Here is a 15,795-nt window from a genome sequence, read left to right as displayed (position 1 = left end):
TCTTTCAAGTTAACCTTTTCAGAAACAAAACACTGAAACAAATCCAAATTCAAAACATATTGTCATTATGTACATAATTTACCTTTTTGCTTTTTTGCTAATGCATCTGAATGTACATTAAAAATATGCATCAGCCATTTTAATCGACACTCCATATAGCAATTTTGCCATCAAGCCTTGCAGAACCAGAGAACATATCGGTCCTCTGCTGAGAAGAGCGTACGTACTCAGTCTTTATGGGCTTCAAACTCTTTCTCAACCACGAGGCCCTCCGAGTTCCTCACAACCTTGCAGAGACATGCTACACCGCTGCTACACCCAATCCAGACCTGAAGAGAGAAAGAGCCGTCAGTTTCAGTGTTCTATGTCTTACTGTATGTGAAATCGTATGCCTCCAGTAATGTATGAAAGCACAACACCCTGAATACCTTATCCTTCACCCTGATCATGCAGGTGACCCCACAGAGGTCAGGGAGTGTGACCCGTTTGGGTGGTTTTGTTGGGTCAGGAGCGTCAAATATATACAGCTCTGTTGAGTCTGTGAAACTTGTCCACACCAACAAGAGCCCTGAGGTCATCTGGTTGTGTCTGAGAACATCATAATGTTATGCATTTTAATATAATTTCTTATATTTTTAATAACACTTTATAATACGTTTTATTAATATGAATCATCTTACAATATCACATTCTATAAGGTTAAACAAAAACATACTTTTTTATATCAATTAACAGACCATTTAGTATTCTTCTAATAGACAGTAACATAATGCATTGCAGAATGCCACGTCTTATATTTGCCACACTAGGGTCCTGCAGATGTCTTACTGCCAACCTTGGCCGTACATGGAAATCAAATGGAAATTCTGGATTCTAAATGCTTATAAGTAAATGCATCTCATATGAACCTCCATGTGCAGTGTGATCCTGCTGAAGGCACGGGCTTTTGCTTTTACATCTTCTAGCAGATGAACCCGTCTCTTCACCTTCAGAGAGGGGATGTCCCAGACGATTACAGCACCATCTGCACTACAGGAATACACCTGCACATGGCTTCAGGAACACATAATGACGTTTCTTTATGGTTTATTATCTCCATTCAGTTGGCATAAAATATTACAATGCTGCCACCTGCTGATGAGTTTAAAAACTTATTTCTCTTTCTACTGTATTTTTGATGAAATCAAATCTATCAATGCTCATAGAGCTAGTGGGTCAATATATTGTTTCTTTTTCTATTTAATTATTATTTAGTGCCCAGAGCAAGGTGATCACAAGGGAAGGCCACACTAATCTGTCCCCTGCCAGGATATTGAGGTTAGGCCAAATAAACGTGGCTACTGTCCAATGTTTACCTGGGTCTGTGGCTCAGCTTCTCCAGGGCGAAATCGGTGACCTCTCCACAGTGCTCCGTCAGCTGTTTGTGACACAGCATAGTGCGAATATTGATTATGTAAATGACAAAGTCCTGATAACCAATCCACAACTGCTCCTGGTCCGATCCCATCATGCAGTTTTGGGTACAAAAAAACAGCTAGTTAAAATCTGAAATGAGAAATAGAGTTTAACATTAACATTACATTAACAAGATCAATCCACAATATGGAATCATATACATAAAAAACCCACTAAATTTGGTTAAACTCCAACAGGTGAAACCCTTATTTGTTCCTCCAATAGCCCAACATCACAAAACACATTCATATTCCTTAGTTCTGTGGAAATCTTACATTGCTCTCGATTGCTCATTTTATATCAGCATCACCAGTCTACCAGTATCTTAAATGCGTCTTACCAGTTGAGAATCTCCTAAATCAATGCAGTTTTTAACAGGGACCAACTAACAGCATCAAACACAACCACTTTCCCACAGCTGAGAGCACAGCAGAGCTTAGGGTTCCCATCCAGATCAGCAGAGAAAGTAAGCTGTCCTTCGCAGAGAATAAAAAAGTGCAGATTTAACAATTAGTAAAAATCTGTATTCAAGGCTGTGTTCAACATTTCTGTACACAAGTGGCCAAAAGTGATGTCCAACATTAAAAGATTGTTGTCTTTGTCTTTTATTCAAAACATTATTAAAGATGTGTTACACTTTTTTTGTAGTTGTGCTTGGAATGTAAACTAAAGCTCAGCTTTGAGAAGAATTAACGAGTAAAATATTACAGACAACAAGTTTATTGAAGGGAAAGAAAAGAGAGGATTAAAAACATAAATAACTAATAAAACTCTAGTCAATATATGCTTTTTTCCTGTGAGCTTTTTGTTTTCCTATGCATGTTTTGAATATTAAAACGTGCTGTAGTTTGACTCGAACTTTTCCAAATAAATAACTTATTACTACCGTTAAAAGTTGTATTTTCCTAATATCTTGATGGTTCATTCAAACCTTAATGAGCATCAAAAGCAAATACTGCACATACAGGATATGGCCTCCGGACCTACTATAAATACAAATGTGCTCGGATTCATTCAGGTGTTCAGTAAAACTTGGATATTCCGTGTTTATGACAAAACATTGATTTAAACATGAAGATTCCACTTGGGATCTATGCCGACTACCGGGAATGTAATATTTGTTCACCACATAATGCAATTTGAATGTAACATCATCCTTATTGAGGTATAAATAAAGAGTTATTTAAAGGCTTTCCAGTGAGGCGTCTGTGTCAAATCTTTTTAGTGCCTCCCCTGTTCCCTTGTTTTTAAATGCTTCCTTTTATAACTGTCATTTGATATTTGCAGATAATGTCAATACCACCCAAAACAGCTCAACATGTTAAAACTTTCAACACATTTATATCATCTTAGACGTTCATTGTTATAATACACTTACATTTAATTTGAGCACGCAAAGAACGTTTCAAAGTCATCCAATGTGTTGGGCAAATAAAATGTCTTGAATAGACACTAGTTGTAGTAGGGCAATTTCGACAGGTGAAATATACACAATATAAAAATATTATAATTTTTAACCGGTTTCACAAGTTGCTTCATTTTGCTTTCACAAGGCAACATTTCAAAAGGAACCCAAATTTGTTAACAAGAGTCCCTTTATTTTTGTCCATTATCAATGTGATAACTCATTGAAATCCGACAGAGACCACCTCTTTTCTTTGGAATACCCGTTTATACAACCAAAATATGCCTGCATGCAGACCTGGAGTGTAAAGCAAAACGTCAACAGACTGAAGGCTCCTCATGTTCTGAGATGGATTAATCTTGTGCTTCAGTGTCCCAGCTGTGGGTTTGGTAAAAATAATGGGAGCTGTGGGAACAAAGAGATAAAGAATGTTATGGCTACTTATGAATATATCACATAATGTCAAATGAAAACCCAGAGAGGACGCTTTATAGACTTGACACACCTTCATGGCATAACTTTTATTACAGCACAGGTAACTTGTACCTTATGGTTGTCTGCCATTATTCTCACAGCCCACATCTCCTTGACCATAAGGCTCCACAGTTCACACTCAGATTTTAAATTAGCCTCGAATATCTCTTTCTTCAGTCTGTTCTTGATATTCAGAGACGGTGTCCTCAACAGCAGGAATGGAGCTGCAGAGATCTTCACTTCCTGTCAGGGTAACAAGAATATCTGACTACCACCAAACACCAACATTGTGATGCAATAACTTGTTGTACAGACATGATGTTGCAAACCTCAATGTCTCTGAACTTTACATAACCCGGCCTGCCTGTGGTCAACAGGAAGAGTCTCTTCTGGGTCATGCCAATTTTACCAACGCCATAACTGGTTTTCACAGAGCTGGACAGCTTGTACACACACTCTCTGCTGTCTAAATGTTCCATCACCTCATCATGTATGTGAAGATCTTGTGCCTCCGCCTCGGTTTCCTTCCAGAAAGTGTAAAACACGCGGAACATCTACGGATCTATTTGTTTTTGCAAACCTAAGAAATGTAAGAAAAGTACAAATTAAACAGGATCCATGCTGTGGAAAAGACGACCTACAAACAGCAAGAGCCTCGAACAATCTCTGGGTGGTGACCACGTACTGTACAATCCCAGATTCCTGAGTGCACTTCACAAACTCCTGCATTTGCATTGGATTCTTAGGAAGCACAAACTTCTTCCAGCACCCTTACCAGCTCTTCTGGAAAGATCTCCATATCTGTTTTGTACAGGTTCTGGAAGTCACTGAGGGGAATCCAAGCGCTTTGAGTTCAGCATGTAGACAAGGCAGCGCAGGTAGTACCTGGCCAGCAGATTGGAGTCATGGGGTGCGGTGGCTGAGATGGCTTCGTTCAGCTGGAGGACAAGATCTCCAAAGTAATGATGCCACCAGTAATCCAGAAGGTAGTGGATCTGACATTTATATTCTGTCTTCATACCTCGCGAGGCGCTGTAAACCCTCGCTTTATGCAAACTGTGAATTTATACACACACACACACACAAACAGTTATTCATATAGGTGCTCTCAGCCTCTGTCTGCAAGATTTGCACATTTCAAACTGTGGTTATATCAAGAAGTAAACCTGTAGCACAACACAAAAGCTAACAAAATTACTTTTAAAGGCAAATTACATCATCAAAAAAAGAAAACCCCACTGACACAAGAAAGTGACATTGTTGAAACTAACTTAAATTGATACTATGTGTTTGTATCAAAAGCTGTTGTGACAACAAATGAGAAATTATAAATGACAAATAAGTTGGTATGGTCATTTTCCTGCTTTGCGGAGTTTCAATCAAGCACATACTGTATTGGTCTTAACCTGGTTATGCAACCAAAAGTTAAAGTTTCACCCATATCGCTTATTGCTCCCCGATATCGCTTTGGATAAAAGCGTCTGCTAAATGTAACTTAAAACGACAACTTTACTTTTTAACCAGCTACCACAATCTAAACCTTTTATCTAGAGGCTTGGATAACATTTCACGCTTCAAACTGTCTCCGACTACCGCAACATATGAAATAACACACTCACCTTTGCGATGATGGTAGAAACGACCTACCTTTGTCAGCCGGTGTTCCGAACTCAAAGTAACGCACATGACCCCACGGAGAATAACCCAAGAGACGACGGTAGTCAACCAGGTGAGCGGTTACAGTCACTAAAGTGGGTGTGAAATGTCCCTTATTGACCGAACATGTGAAGCCTGAACACGCCAGGCCTTAACCCCGACCATAATCTATCCCTTAAATCAAACGGGTGAAGCTCCTAACCCGTAAGCTTAACCTTTACATGAACTATAAACGTATCACTCAAATCGCATAGTTACAGCGTACTTTACAAGTACGAGTATCAAGTTGGTGGATTTTTGTTGTATTGTTTTTTCTATTTATACAGTTACGCCGGAGTCCAGATCATCAAAGAGGTTCTTCATGAGTGAAAAATGCGTTTCCTTGTGTATTAGTGGCATCGTGTGGTCATTTGTGGCGATACGTTTGGTCAAAAGCTTGACAAAATATTTCGTGATTGTTTTAAACAGCACCAACACAAAATACTGAAAGAAAATTGTTAATTCGGTGTAAAACATCTTTATCCCAATTGAACACACATTCAAAAATGAACATTAGTTACATATATAAACTTTCTATTTGGTTCAAACACTGGAAAAGGTCAAACCAGTACCTCGTGCTAAAATTGTCCCCCTTTGCTTGTCAAGCATACAAAGAAAACATTTCTGTATACAAACACACGACGCAAAGCCTACTGACCTCTGTACAAAAATCACTGATGTCATTTTCCAGCAAAGAATTTTAAACTTTTGCAGCAATGCATTTTAACATTTTCCAATGTTACATTTACTAGCCCACCATCCCATAACTTGTCAGTCAGTGGAACTCTGTGTGCAGCAAGACAGAGAACGAGAACCAGACTCTGAGATTGTGTCAAAACCAAATATATAAACTACATCAGGAAGAGTGTTGTAAATTTGCAAAATACTGCCACTATTCGAGTGTCATTTAGATTTTTCAAGACAGATGAACACACTTCATTTTTCACTCCAAACACTGCCGAACGGCAAAACTGAGGGGGTCAGTGACTTCTCCACCCAATGTCAAACTCTTCATACTCTTTGTACCGCATACCTAAAAAAATCTCAAAATTAAATCTCAAATCCACTGTTAAATGTATAACCATAAAATAAACATTTTAACATCTTGCATAGTCGGGAGCGTGTCTCGCTCACTTACAGCAGCCGTTCAGCTTTCCCCTGAGTTTGTTCAAACACGAATACGGGAAATACAATAAATTTACTGAACATGAAATGGGTTGCCACAACACATATTTTCACATGCAGTGTGAACATTGATTTTGGAGTAAAAAATGTAAAGAAAAACAGCATGGTTATCACTGTAGTGATGTAAAACTAGAACTCTCCTTGTAATAGTTTCCAAAGCTGAAACACGCAGTCTAATTTGGAAACTGAAAACGTTGAGCACAAATAACGAAGTACACATTTTACACAAAAATGTTCGTCTCTGTACCATCTACAGAATTGCATTCAGCGTATCAGCCTCCTCTTCATCATCGTCATCATCATTATCAGAAGTGTCCGGGTAGATGACAAGGAAGGCAGCAGCAAGGCAAGCGAGAAATGAGCCTCCCGATGCCACCATGGGGACAACCCTCACCGTACCGACAGCATCCACAACTGCACTGAGAGCAGATGCCACAGCGATCTGAGAAATGTACCCTTGACACGACAGGATGGCGCAATCGATGCCAAAACCTCGCCGAGAGTTACCGGGGCTGTGATGAATATACTGTGACAATGAAAAGTTTACCATATGTTATTATTTACCTACATGTCCGCTGTTCAGTGTAACATTACACAAATGCATACCCACTAGAACAAAAGGAAAAAGTAATACTGACCTCTTTGATTTCATGGTACTGTCCCAGCAGAGAATAAGGGCAGTAAGACATGCTCAAGCAGACCATTCCCATGGTGCTTATCATCACCATGGAAACATAAACATTTGGAAAGATGGCCATAATGGCTGTGCCAATAGCGAAGCTTAGAGTGCCCAGCATGTAGATGATTTTTGTGCTCAGGTCATATCTGTTGAATATCCTCTGGAGCACATCTGTAAAACATGTTAATGATTGTTTGTTTTAATGATTTGAAATCAATCAGAGGAAAACTGACCAAATGTGGAACGTTGCAGAATCAGTTACAGAGATTTGTCACAGAGCACAGAACGGAAAATCTCTCAAAAGCTAGTTATTTATCAACACATAAATAGAACACACCTGAGCAGAGGGCAGCAGTAGCCGCATAGATCACAAGCCCCCAGCAGCCCATCTGTACACCTTTATGGTAGTTCTGAAGGGCAGTGGAATTGGCAGCAGCCTGGTTTTGAAAAACATAACATCAACAGAATATTGAATATAAATAAAGGGTGAACCATGTCACAACTGATACAATTATCCGGCAACTCACACAAGATTGGTAACAATGATATTCAATATATACAATTCTTACAGTTGGGTCTCCTTCAAAGATAACCTGGCCCATGAAGTCGGTGTAGAACACAGCCTGTGCAATCATGGAGAACCAGGTGAGGAGATGACAGACGCACAGGCGCCACAGCTGGGGAGGCATCTTCAGCATGGACAACCACAACATTTTGACCGTTGTAACCGTATCTCCAACCTCGCTTTCTTCATCTTCTTCAATCCTGCAAGATGCAGCAATGCCGCTCTGCTGCGGTTTCCGCCGCCTGTGCCCCTTAGCTAGTTTATCGATGTCATTCAGGCTTTGCGACGATTTGATTGGTCCCCCCACATTGGGATACCGACGCCGCCACTGACCCCGTACGAAGGCCCCACGTCTATGGTAAGAAAAAGTGAAGGAGTGCTGGCGGTAGAAGGAAGGGTGGTGCTTACGCACCGCACCATTAGCGTTGGATTGACGCGAAACGTCTTTGGAATGAACTGAGGTGTGCGATGCACCTGCGTCTGGCAATCTGGGATTAGCGAGTCTTCCATTGATATCCTTCGTGACTCTTTTGCCGTTGCTATCAGGCTTACAGTCAGCGCACTGACCGAGCTGGCTAGTGTCGTGTTGAAAATTCAATGGCTCTCCATGCTCTTCCTGAAATAACTCTGGTTCGATGTCACTCAGAAATTGGCCATCGCGATCCAAGTCTAGATCTGGATCAAGGTCTATGGTAGCATCTGGCATTGCCAGAACAGAGTCACTTTTACTCCGCACTAAATCAATGTTCAAAAAGTCTGCTGGAACTTCACACTCGGACCGATCGTCTTCGCAAGTTGAATATGGCTCCTCTTCAGGGATGATATCAAGCTGAGGCAAGAGGCGAGTAGATGGAAAGCTACCGCATAGCTTAATAAGAGGCGGCCCTTCCTCATCTTCATCCTTAAATTCCCCTTGCTGGTTGGGATTATGTGGGTGTTCTTTAATACTGAACATATGAAGTGTCGTAGAAATAATAAAGATGATGGCTGCAAAGAAAAAGAGGACCTGCTCTTGAGCCTTGAAGGCTCGACCTAGATAAGTATCGGTCCAGTCCAGCCCCCCAAACATGTAACCCATGGCACCTCCGAGGCCTAAAAAGACAAGAACATATATTATTTTCAACTAGAGAAATATTGAAAACCTTCGCTTTCGATGTTAAAAAACTAAGGATGCATGTTACAGCGGGGAAAATAAGTATTTGACACATCAGCATTTTTATCAGTAAGGGGATTTCTAAGTGGGCTATTGACACAAAATTTCCACCAGATGTAGCCATCAAGCCAAATATTGAATTAATGCAAATAGGAACATTTAAGTATACACGTTTTGTCCTAATAAATAAAGTGAAATGACAGGGAATAAGTATTGAACACACTTTATTTAATACTTTGCAGAAAAGCCTTTGTTGGTGATTACAGCTTCTAGACGCCTCTTGTATGGAGAGACCAGTCTGCATCTTTAAATCTTGAAGGTTCCTTGGGCCTCTTTTATGAACTTTGATCTTCAGTTCTCTCAATATATTTTGTATGGGATTTAGGATTTAGGTCAGGTGATTGACTGGGCCATTCAAGCAGCTTGATTTTCTTTCTTTGAAACCAATTCATTGTGTCCTTGGCCTTGTGTTTGGGATCATTGTCTTGCTGAAATTTCGACCCTCTTTTCGTTTTCAGCTTTCTAGTAGATGGCAGCAGATTTTTTTTTATCCAGAATGTCCCGGTACATTTCTCCATTCATCCTGCCAGTAGCCCTTGCTGAAAAGCAGCCCCAAACCATGATGCTTCCACCCCCACACTTAACTGTTGGTATGGTGTTCTTGGGGTGGCGGGCAGTGCCATTTCTTCTCCAAACATGGTGTATAGAATGACTGCCAAAAAGTTCAATTTTGCTTTCATCTGACCGTACTATAGTCTCCCAATAATCCACAGGCTTCTCCAAATGCTCTTTCGCAAACTTTAACCGAGCCTCAACATGCTTTTTGTTCAGCAATGGAGTCTTGCGTGGTGAGCGTGCACAGATGCCATGGCGGTTCAGTGCATTGCTTATAGATTTCTTTGAAACAACAGTACCTGCTGATGCAAGGTCTTCCTGAAGTTCTGCACGAGTGATTCTTGGAGAACTCTCCTGATTATTCTTTGGACTCATCGGACAGGGATCTTACATGGAGCACCTGATTGTGGCCGGTTTATGGTGAACTGATGCTCTTTCCATTTCCGTATAATGGCCCCACAGTGCTCACAGGAACATTCAGCATTCTGGAAATGCGCCTATAACCATTCCCATCAAAATGCTTTTCAACGATAAGATTACGACGATCTACAGAGAGTTAATTTTTTTCCCCATCTTGAAGTCTTTCCTGTGTGCCTCCTAGGTAATGAGAAGCCTTTATAGGCCATCAATTAGGACTAAAGCAGCTCATATCAATTAGTACTGATAGGGGGCAGGGTTTCTCTCTCAATACTGACAGATTTCAGGTGATCTTGTGGCTTTCTATGCCATTTTGCACCTTGTTATCTTCATGTGTTCAATACTTATTCCCTGTGTCATTTCACTTTATTTATTATGACAAAACGCGTATACTATATGGATACAAAACCACTGAAACATTGCTCAAAATATCTTCTGTAGTGTAGCACAGAAGAAGTTTTGAGCAACATGAGGGTGAATTAATGACATTTTTGGGTTTCACAGTAGAAAATGCAAAATGTCAAACTGAGACACGAATCCATCTAAGATCAACATATCTCTCACAGTTTCAGATAAATTACCTGCTGAGAAAGTGTGGATGTTTAGAGCCATATCCTGTTCCTCAGTATCAGCCACGTCCAGGAGGTAGGCTCTAACTGGTCCATCCAAAGCATCAGCACAGAAGTCCAGAATCACCACACCAACCATAGTGAAAACTATCCCAATGGGTTGATTACTGGCGACGTCACCCACCGACAGACCTGGTTAACGGACAGGTTCAATTAATTGTAAAAACAAATATTATGTATATATTTACTCAGAACGATAACGCAGGCAATATGTAATTATTCTACATGGACAGGGACTTAAGTTTGCCATGTAACACCACATACTGTAGATCTTTGTTTAACCCTCATGTTCTGTTTGGGGTTTATATGACCCAAGACCCTCTTCAAAACATATGCATCATTATTTTTCTATTAATACATTTCATGAATTTTGCTAATGACATAAGATCATGTGACCATGTAACATCATGTGGATTTGTTTTACTCGGTTATTACGTTTCTAAAGTGCGCTATGGCATGACTGCAACATACATGATGTGATAATCTCAGCCATAAATGTTATTTTTCACATGCTTTAAATCTGTTTGGCATCTGAGGCCAATAACACTACTTATTTTTGTACTTGGTTGCTTTTCTGAAATGAACATTCCTACTTCAGCATAAGCATAAATTTAAAATGAATATTTGAGCAGAAAAAAAAGCGTTCTTTCATAATTATAATTACAGCTGTCGCAATATAATCATTGGGATCACAGTCAGTGGCTCAACCAATGAGGAAGTGAAAAAAATCTTAACAGAACACGAGCGTTAACTAGTTGCAATTGCCTAAAGAAAATGAAAGATTTTGAAAATCACCTATGACAGATCCATTGAGAAATAAAGCCAGTCCAATTAACACTCCTACACAGAGAGCTAAAATGAAGGGCCTCCTTCTTCCCCATTTTAAAGTGCAACGATCGCTTGCTGAACCGATCAGAGGTGTAAAAATTAAACCCAAAATCGGGCTAAGAAACCACGTAAGGCTGTAGTACTGCTCTGGGAGACCTGTAAAAACAAAGAGCAGGTTAACAATGTTCAGCCACATCACAACTTGGACATTTACAGTAATACCAGCCGTGTATAGTTAATTCTTACTCTAATGGACCAACACTGCACAATATCCTTAAACTATCTTGTATAAATGTCCTTTTGCAATACTTCTATTTGGGAACTTAGAGACCTCTAGATTTAAAAAACATGTACAGATGCTGTGATCTCAAGATATACGCCAGTTACCTTCAAACAATAAAAAGTGTTTTCACTGGTGATGTTACCAGAATGGATACTAGAAGAAAACTGTAATAACATTGTCAACTAGATTTTGATCAGGTAACAGAAATGAGTAAGCAAATTTACCCCATGTACATCACTGGAGTTTCTTAGTGGCCCAACAAAAAAAGTCAAACATTTTCTAGTCTTGCATTCAGAACTCGTGCCAAAAATCATGACATCGACAAGCAGTTGATTACTCAGGGGAAACTGAAATGCCTGAAACTCAAACTTCTCGTTTTCTTCACAAGGTTTATGGTTTATGTTCAAATGTGTCTAAGCAGTAGACATCATGTGTGTGTCAGGATGCAGACTGCGAATGTGAGAACAGAAAGTGCAGACAAAAGACATTTCACATGTCAAATCCCCAAATCATAACCCTTTAAAGACTAACAACAATCTAACCATGGTTGCACCCTTCTGTCTGCGCTCTGCACAAAATCCTCAGTAGATCAGGTTATGGTGAGGCTATCAGCCTATCTTTATTATAAGGCAATGAAACCTATTGTTACAAGCATCAAGGGACAAAACTTAAGAGATGGTTCCTTCAATGCGCATTACATTAAATGTATGTTTTAATGTTTACTATAAAGTCAATGGTTGATCGTAAAACTACAGATTTATGGGACGAATATATTACACCTACACCTGAACAGTTAAGGACTTTTTTAGGGACCCCATGAACAGAGTAATTTAAGCTATAATATGCTTAATCGGTTTCAGGGAAACCAGCCTTTAAAAGTTTATTGGATAGTGTAATATTCCAGATATTTTCTGCATTACAGTTACCTGCTTATGCAAAGACAGAGGCCTGAGAAAGTGCCTTTGGTTCACAGCGAATAAAACCTCTTGTTATTAACCCTGCATGCTGACACTGCTCTTATTCTAAAACAAAAAGAGAAACGCGCACACTTACACATCCCCTGCTACCTCATTCATTTTTGTGTGCGGCCATGTAAACAAACATTCCTCAATCTTACTACTATTACACACGGTTGGCATTGGCAAAGTAGGGAATTGTTGCCTAATCCAAAGGAATGTTCAATTAAATGTTTATTGAAAGGCCTAGATTCATTTGATATCACATATCAACCCTCTGTCGATAAACTGCAGCACTGAGAGTGCTGTTTGTTTAGGTATTATGAGGTAAGTTAACTATTTTAACATTTTATTCAGATTTCAAGATTGTCATTTCTTCGTTTTTCTAAACAGTGCATTATTAACACGTTCTGGAAGCATTTTAAAGCATGTGACTTTAGATAAAGAAATATTTCTATTGATAGTATTGGTTGATCACTAACCTAGCTGCAGTAGCACAGGTGTGACCAATGCTGTTTCCATGGCGTAGCAGAATTCTCTTCCAAACATGATGGCACCGTGCATGACCCATAACCGCTTCGGGATGATGTTTACAGAATCCTCACTGGACGAATCATCGGACAAATCCACTTCCCGCTCTCTCTCTGAATCCTGATCCTTCTCCGACAGGACTGCCAGGTCCAGCACTGGAACGGACTCCGAAACAGCGGTTTTGGGTGCCATACTACTCTGCATATACAAAGCCGGTGTGGGGTCTTGGTCCTAGAAGGGTTCCTGTGGTATCGACTCCAACTCACAAGTCCAAACTCCTTTTTTCTGCTCAAACCTTCAAGCCAAACTTTCGTAATCCACAGCAGGTTTCTGATTATAAAAACACTAACCCATAGTCAAAAACACGCTCATGTTGTTTTGATTTTTCAGTGATTGTTTTACCAGATTTACCAAATGAATACAAATCCATATAGAGCTTGGTTTGTGTAACTCACAAGTCATGTTTTCTTGATGGATAAAAGGGAAAACGGGGAGGGCACGGAGAGCAGAACAGGTAGATGTGCCTTCGTGTGCCTCCATGGAATTATTTATTAATCTAGATGAGAGCAAGGGAGAGGGACAAATATAGAGAATGAGAGATACAGACAGAATTCTCGGCAATAGCAACTGACGCACAGAAAGATCAAGGCAGTGGAAAAATGTCAGTGGCGGCACAAATTATTAGCTGGGAAAAATACTTGCATTCCGACAGTAAACATAGTTATGCTGAAGCCTGATTTATTGGGCATATATCTGCAATCCCGGGAGAAAGAGAGAGAAAATAAAGTGCCTAAACAAAAAGGCAGAGAAAACGTAGATACTTAATCCTAAGAGGGTATTTTTAAAGTTTTATTTGAAAACCAACGCCATAAGAGTGGCACAAAACCATCCTCTACTATCACAGAAATGACAAACATTTTCAACACAACCTGTAACTGTGTGAATTCCATTTACTGCTGGGTGTGTCGAATTTCTCATCGTTTTATGGGAACAGTCGTCATCCCAACAGACTTTTTTGGTGCTCAAAGTCAAACTTTAACTTTCTTAACAACTTAATTACATTTCCTAAATAAAATACATAACAACACGTATCGAAATCTGTCGATATACTCTCCGTGACTTAGCAGCGAAAACAGCAAGCGCTCGAGCATCTTACTGTTGCTACGGTTACGGTTAGCGCTATTCAGCTTGCGCGCGTCATACAGAGCTATCTAACTTCTTTATGTGGTTACCGAAACGCCGTTAAACGTAAAAACAATATGATTAGTTTTTGGGGAGTAGTCCAGCACCGCATCTGTTATGTTCTACTGCCGTATGGTAAAATCAACAATCGTGCGTCAAGTCTCAAAGGTCATTGTGAATGACATAGTATTACATACTATGCTTTTTTACCGTTTAAAGCTTAACGCCACGTGTTGATATTTGCAACAGTTCGTATTTCAGAAAATCAATATAAAATTGCATTTAAATATACTGTTAATGTTTAAAAGTAAAGTGTGAATAAAAAAACGTTTAAACTACTTCTACGAAAGGAACATCAAGACGTACCTTTTACTTCATTTGATGGCAAAAATATCAGCCCAAGATCAAATTGAAGAGTTGTAAAGACAAGCATTCAAATCGTATGTCGGCAGAAAGACTACAGACGACCACACTAAAGAGACACGGCCAGACAGTGACAGTGACAGGACTGAAGTGTGTCATTCACACTGAATACATGAGACGCTCTTGATAACTGTCCGTCCCCTGTGCGCTATTCTGATAAGACTACACCCAGCAGGTCCTGGCAAGTAACGTCCAGGCCTGCTGTAATGAAAATCGAACGACCGAATAGACACCTGCTTATTTTATATTGATACAGACCTGATATACAGCACCAGAGCCAGAACGCAACTGCATGCAAGATATCGAGGAAAGGCGCTACACGTAAACTCACGCTGAGCTTTGTGCTAAAACCTTTCAATAAGCGTTAGCCTCTTTTGCGAGGTCAGTCACGCCTAAACAAGCAAGGTTGTCGTTTCCTGTTTGCGATTTGAAGTACGCATGGTTACCAACTATTACACCTAGTCATCTCTAAACAACAAGATCGCTACAACGTAACACATATGAACGACCTCTCAGCCTAAAATGAACGATGCTACAACAAGTAACGTTGTGTCACAATAACACGATTTTCCCAGAGGATTGCCATCGCCAGATCATCAGACTGTTGGATTGGTCATGTGCCTCGAGCCGTCTATGTTAAAGCTAAAATACATTAAGACGCTTGCTCAGACTTTCAGTCTATACTCGTTGCAGAAAAGCAGTGCCAGTCTGCAGATTTGAGCAGTTAGTGTGTTTCTATCTGAAACCGTTAAAAAGTCTGCAAGTGTGTGATGTCTAGGTTTAAAAAAATCACTTCAGCCTAAGTAGTGCTGCGTATATTTTACATCATACGCAATATAATCGTGTTGCCAACCGTATCCACGGGATGGCTAAAGTGACCAGACTCGGAATATAAGGAAGACAAATGTAATCGTTTGTATTTTGCTTGATTTAATATGGATAATCTTGACTACTGGTTGTACAGTCTGTTAGCCGGGGCTGCTAGCCTGCTAATTAACTTGCTGGCACTTTAAATTAAACAGATACCTTCGGTTTCCGAGCACGACGAACGATCCGACACATTAAAGGCATCTTCGTTTATAGATAAAGAAAGAATTTGAACATCCACAGGTAAAAGAAGTTGTTAATGAGCCAAGTGTACCTGCTCTACCGGATCAGATGGCGTATATTTACTGCATCTATTGTCTGCCTGAGGTTGCCAGTCGTTACGCTCTAACCCTCCTCAAAAAGTACATCGTTCGTTGGTGTCACAATCCGTCCAAAAATGGATGTTGTCTTGCAAACAGTGTTATTTGACATTTCTAAAAACGTACAAAGCAT

At 39.9% G+C, this 15,795-nt stretch overlaps 2 protein-coding genes across 11 annotated transcripts; both read right to left on the bottom strand.

Moving 5' to 3' along the window:
- Positions 1-227: 227 nt before the first annotated feature.
- On the bottom strand, positions 228-4,353 carry dennd3b (DENN/MADD domain containing 3b; the record flags this gene model as incomplete). Its single annotated transcript, XM_079469002.1, is given in 14 exon segments — positions 228-329; positions 429-588; positions 681-691; positions 909-1,029; positions 1,356-1,516; positions 1,796-1,830; positions 1,833-1,931; positions 3,158-3,371; positions 3,374-3,577; positions 3,664-3,888; positions 3,892-3,914; positions 3,976-4,097; positions 4,099-4,166; positions 4,168-4,353. Coding segments are annotated over 14 exon segments (1,731 nt in total).
- Positions 4,354-5,453: 1,100 nt separating this feature from the next.
- On the bottom strand, positions 5,454-15,740 carry slc45a4b (solute carrier family 45 member 4b). 10 transcript variants are annotated; one of them, XM_079470491.1, is made up of 9 exons: positions 15,617-15,740; positions 13,326-13,426; positions 12,822-13,200; positions 11,068-11,256; positions 10,225-10,404; positions 7,463-8,550; positions 7,231-7,330; positions 6,853-7,064; positions 5,454-6,740 (listed from the first exon to the last, which is right to left on the bottom strand). In XM_079470491.1, exons 3-9 carry the CDS (start codon positions 13,072-13,074, stop codon positions 6,465-6,467), a joined length of 2,298 nt encoding a protein of 765 aa, XP_079326617.1. In that variant the 5' UTR covers positions 13,075-13,200; positions 13,326-13,426; positions 15,617-15,740; the 3' UTR covers positions 5,454-6,464. The 10 variants fall into 10 exon arrangements, with proteins under 10 accessions (XP_079326617.1, XP_079326618.1, XP_079326621.1 ...); XM_079470492.1 differs by having other exon boundaries at positions 5,473-6,740; positions 15,502-15,666; XM_079470495.1 differs by having other exon boundaries at positions 5,476-6,740; positions 12,822-13,215; positions 15,617-15,676.
- Positions 15,741-15,795: the final 55 nt, after the last annotated feature.

The sequence above is a fragment of the Barbatula barbatula genome (assembly GCF_947034865.1).
Source record: "Barbatula barbatula genome assembly, chromosome: 12".
NCBI classification, from domain to species: domain Eukaryota; kingdom Metazoa; phylum Chordata; class Actinopteri; order Cypriniformes; family Nemacheilidae; genus Barbatula; species Barbatula barbatula.
This window is presented reverse-complemented; position numbering and strand designations above follow the sequence as displayed.

Excerpts from the sequence above, each read along its gene's own strand:
- slc45a4b (XM_079470491.1), bottom strand. The coding sequence starts at position 13,074 with ATGCAGAGTAGTATGGCACCCAAAACCGCTGTTTCGGAGTCCGTTCCA. Across the intron at positions 7,331-7,462 it reads TCTTTGAAGGAGACCCAACT|GCTGCTGCCAATTCCACTGC; the intron begins GTAAGAATTGTA and ends TTTCAAAACCAG. Across the intron at positions 7,065-7,230 it reads TACTGCTGCCCTCTGCTCAG|ATGTGCTCCAGAGGATATTC; the intron begins GTGTGTTCTATT and ends CATGTTTTACAG.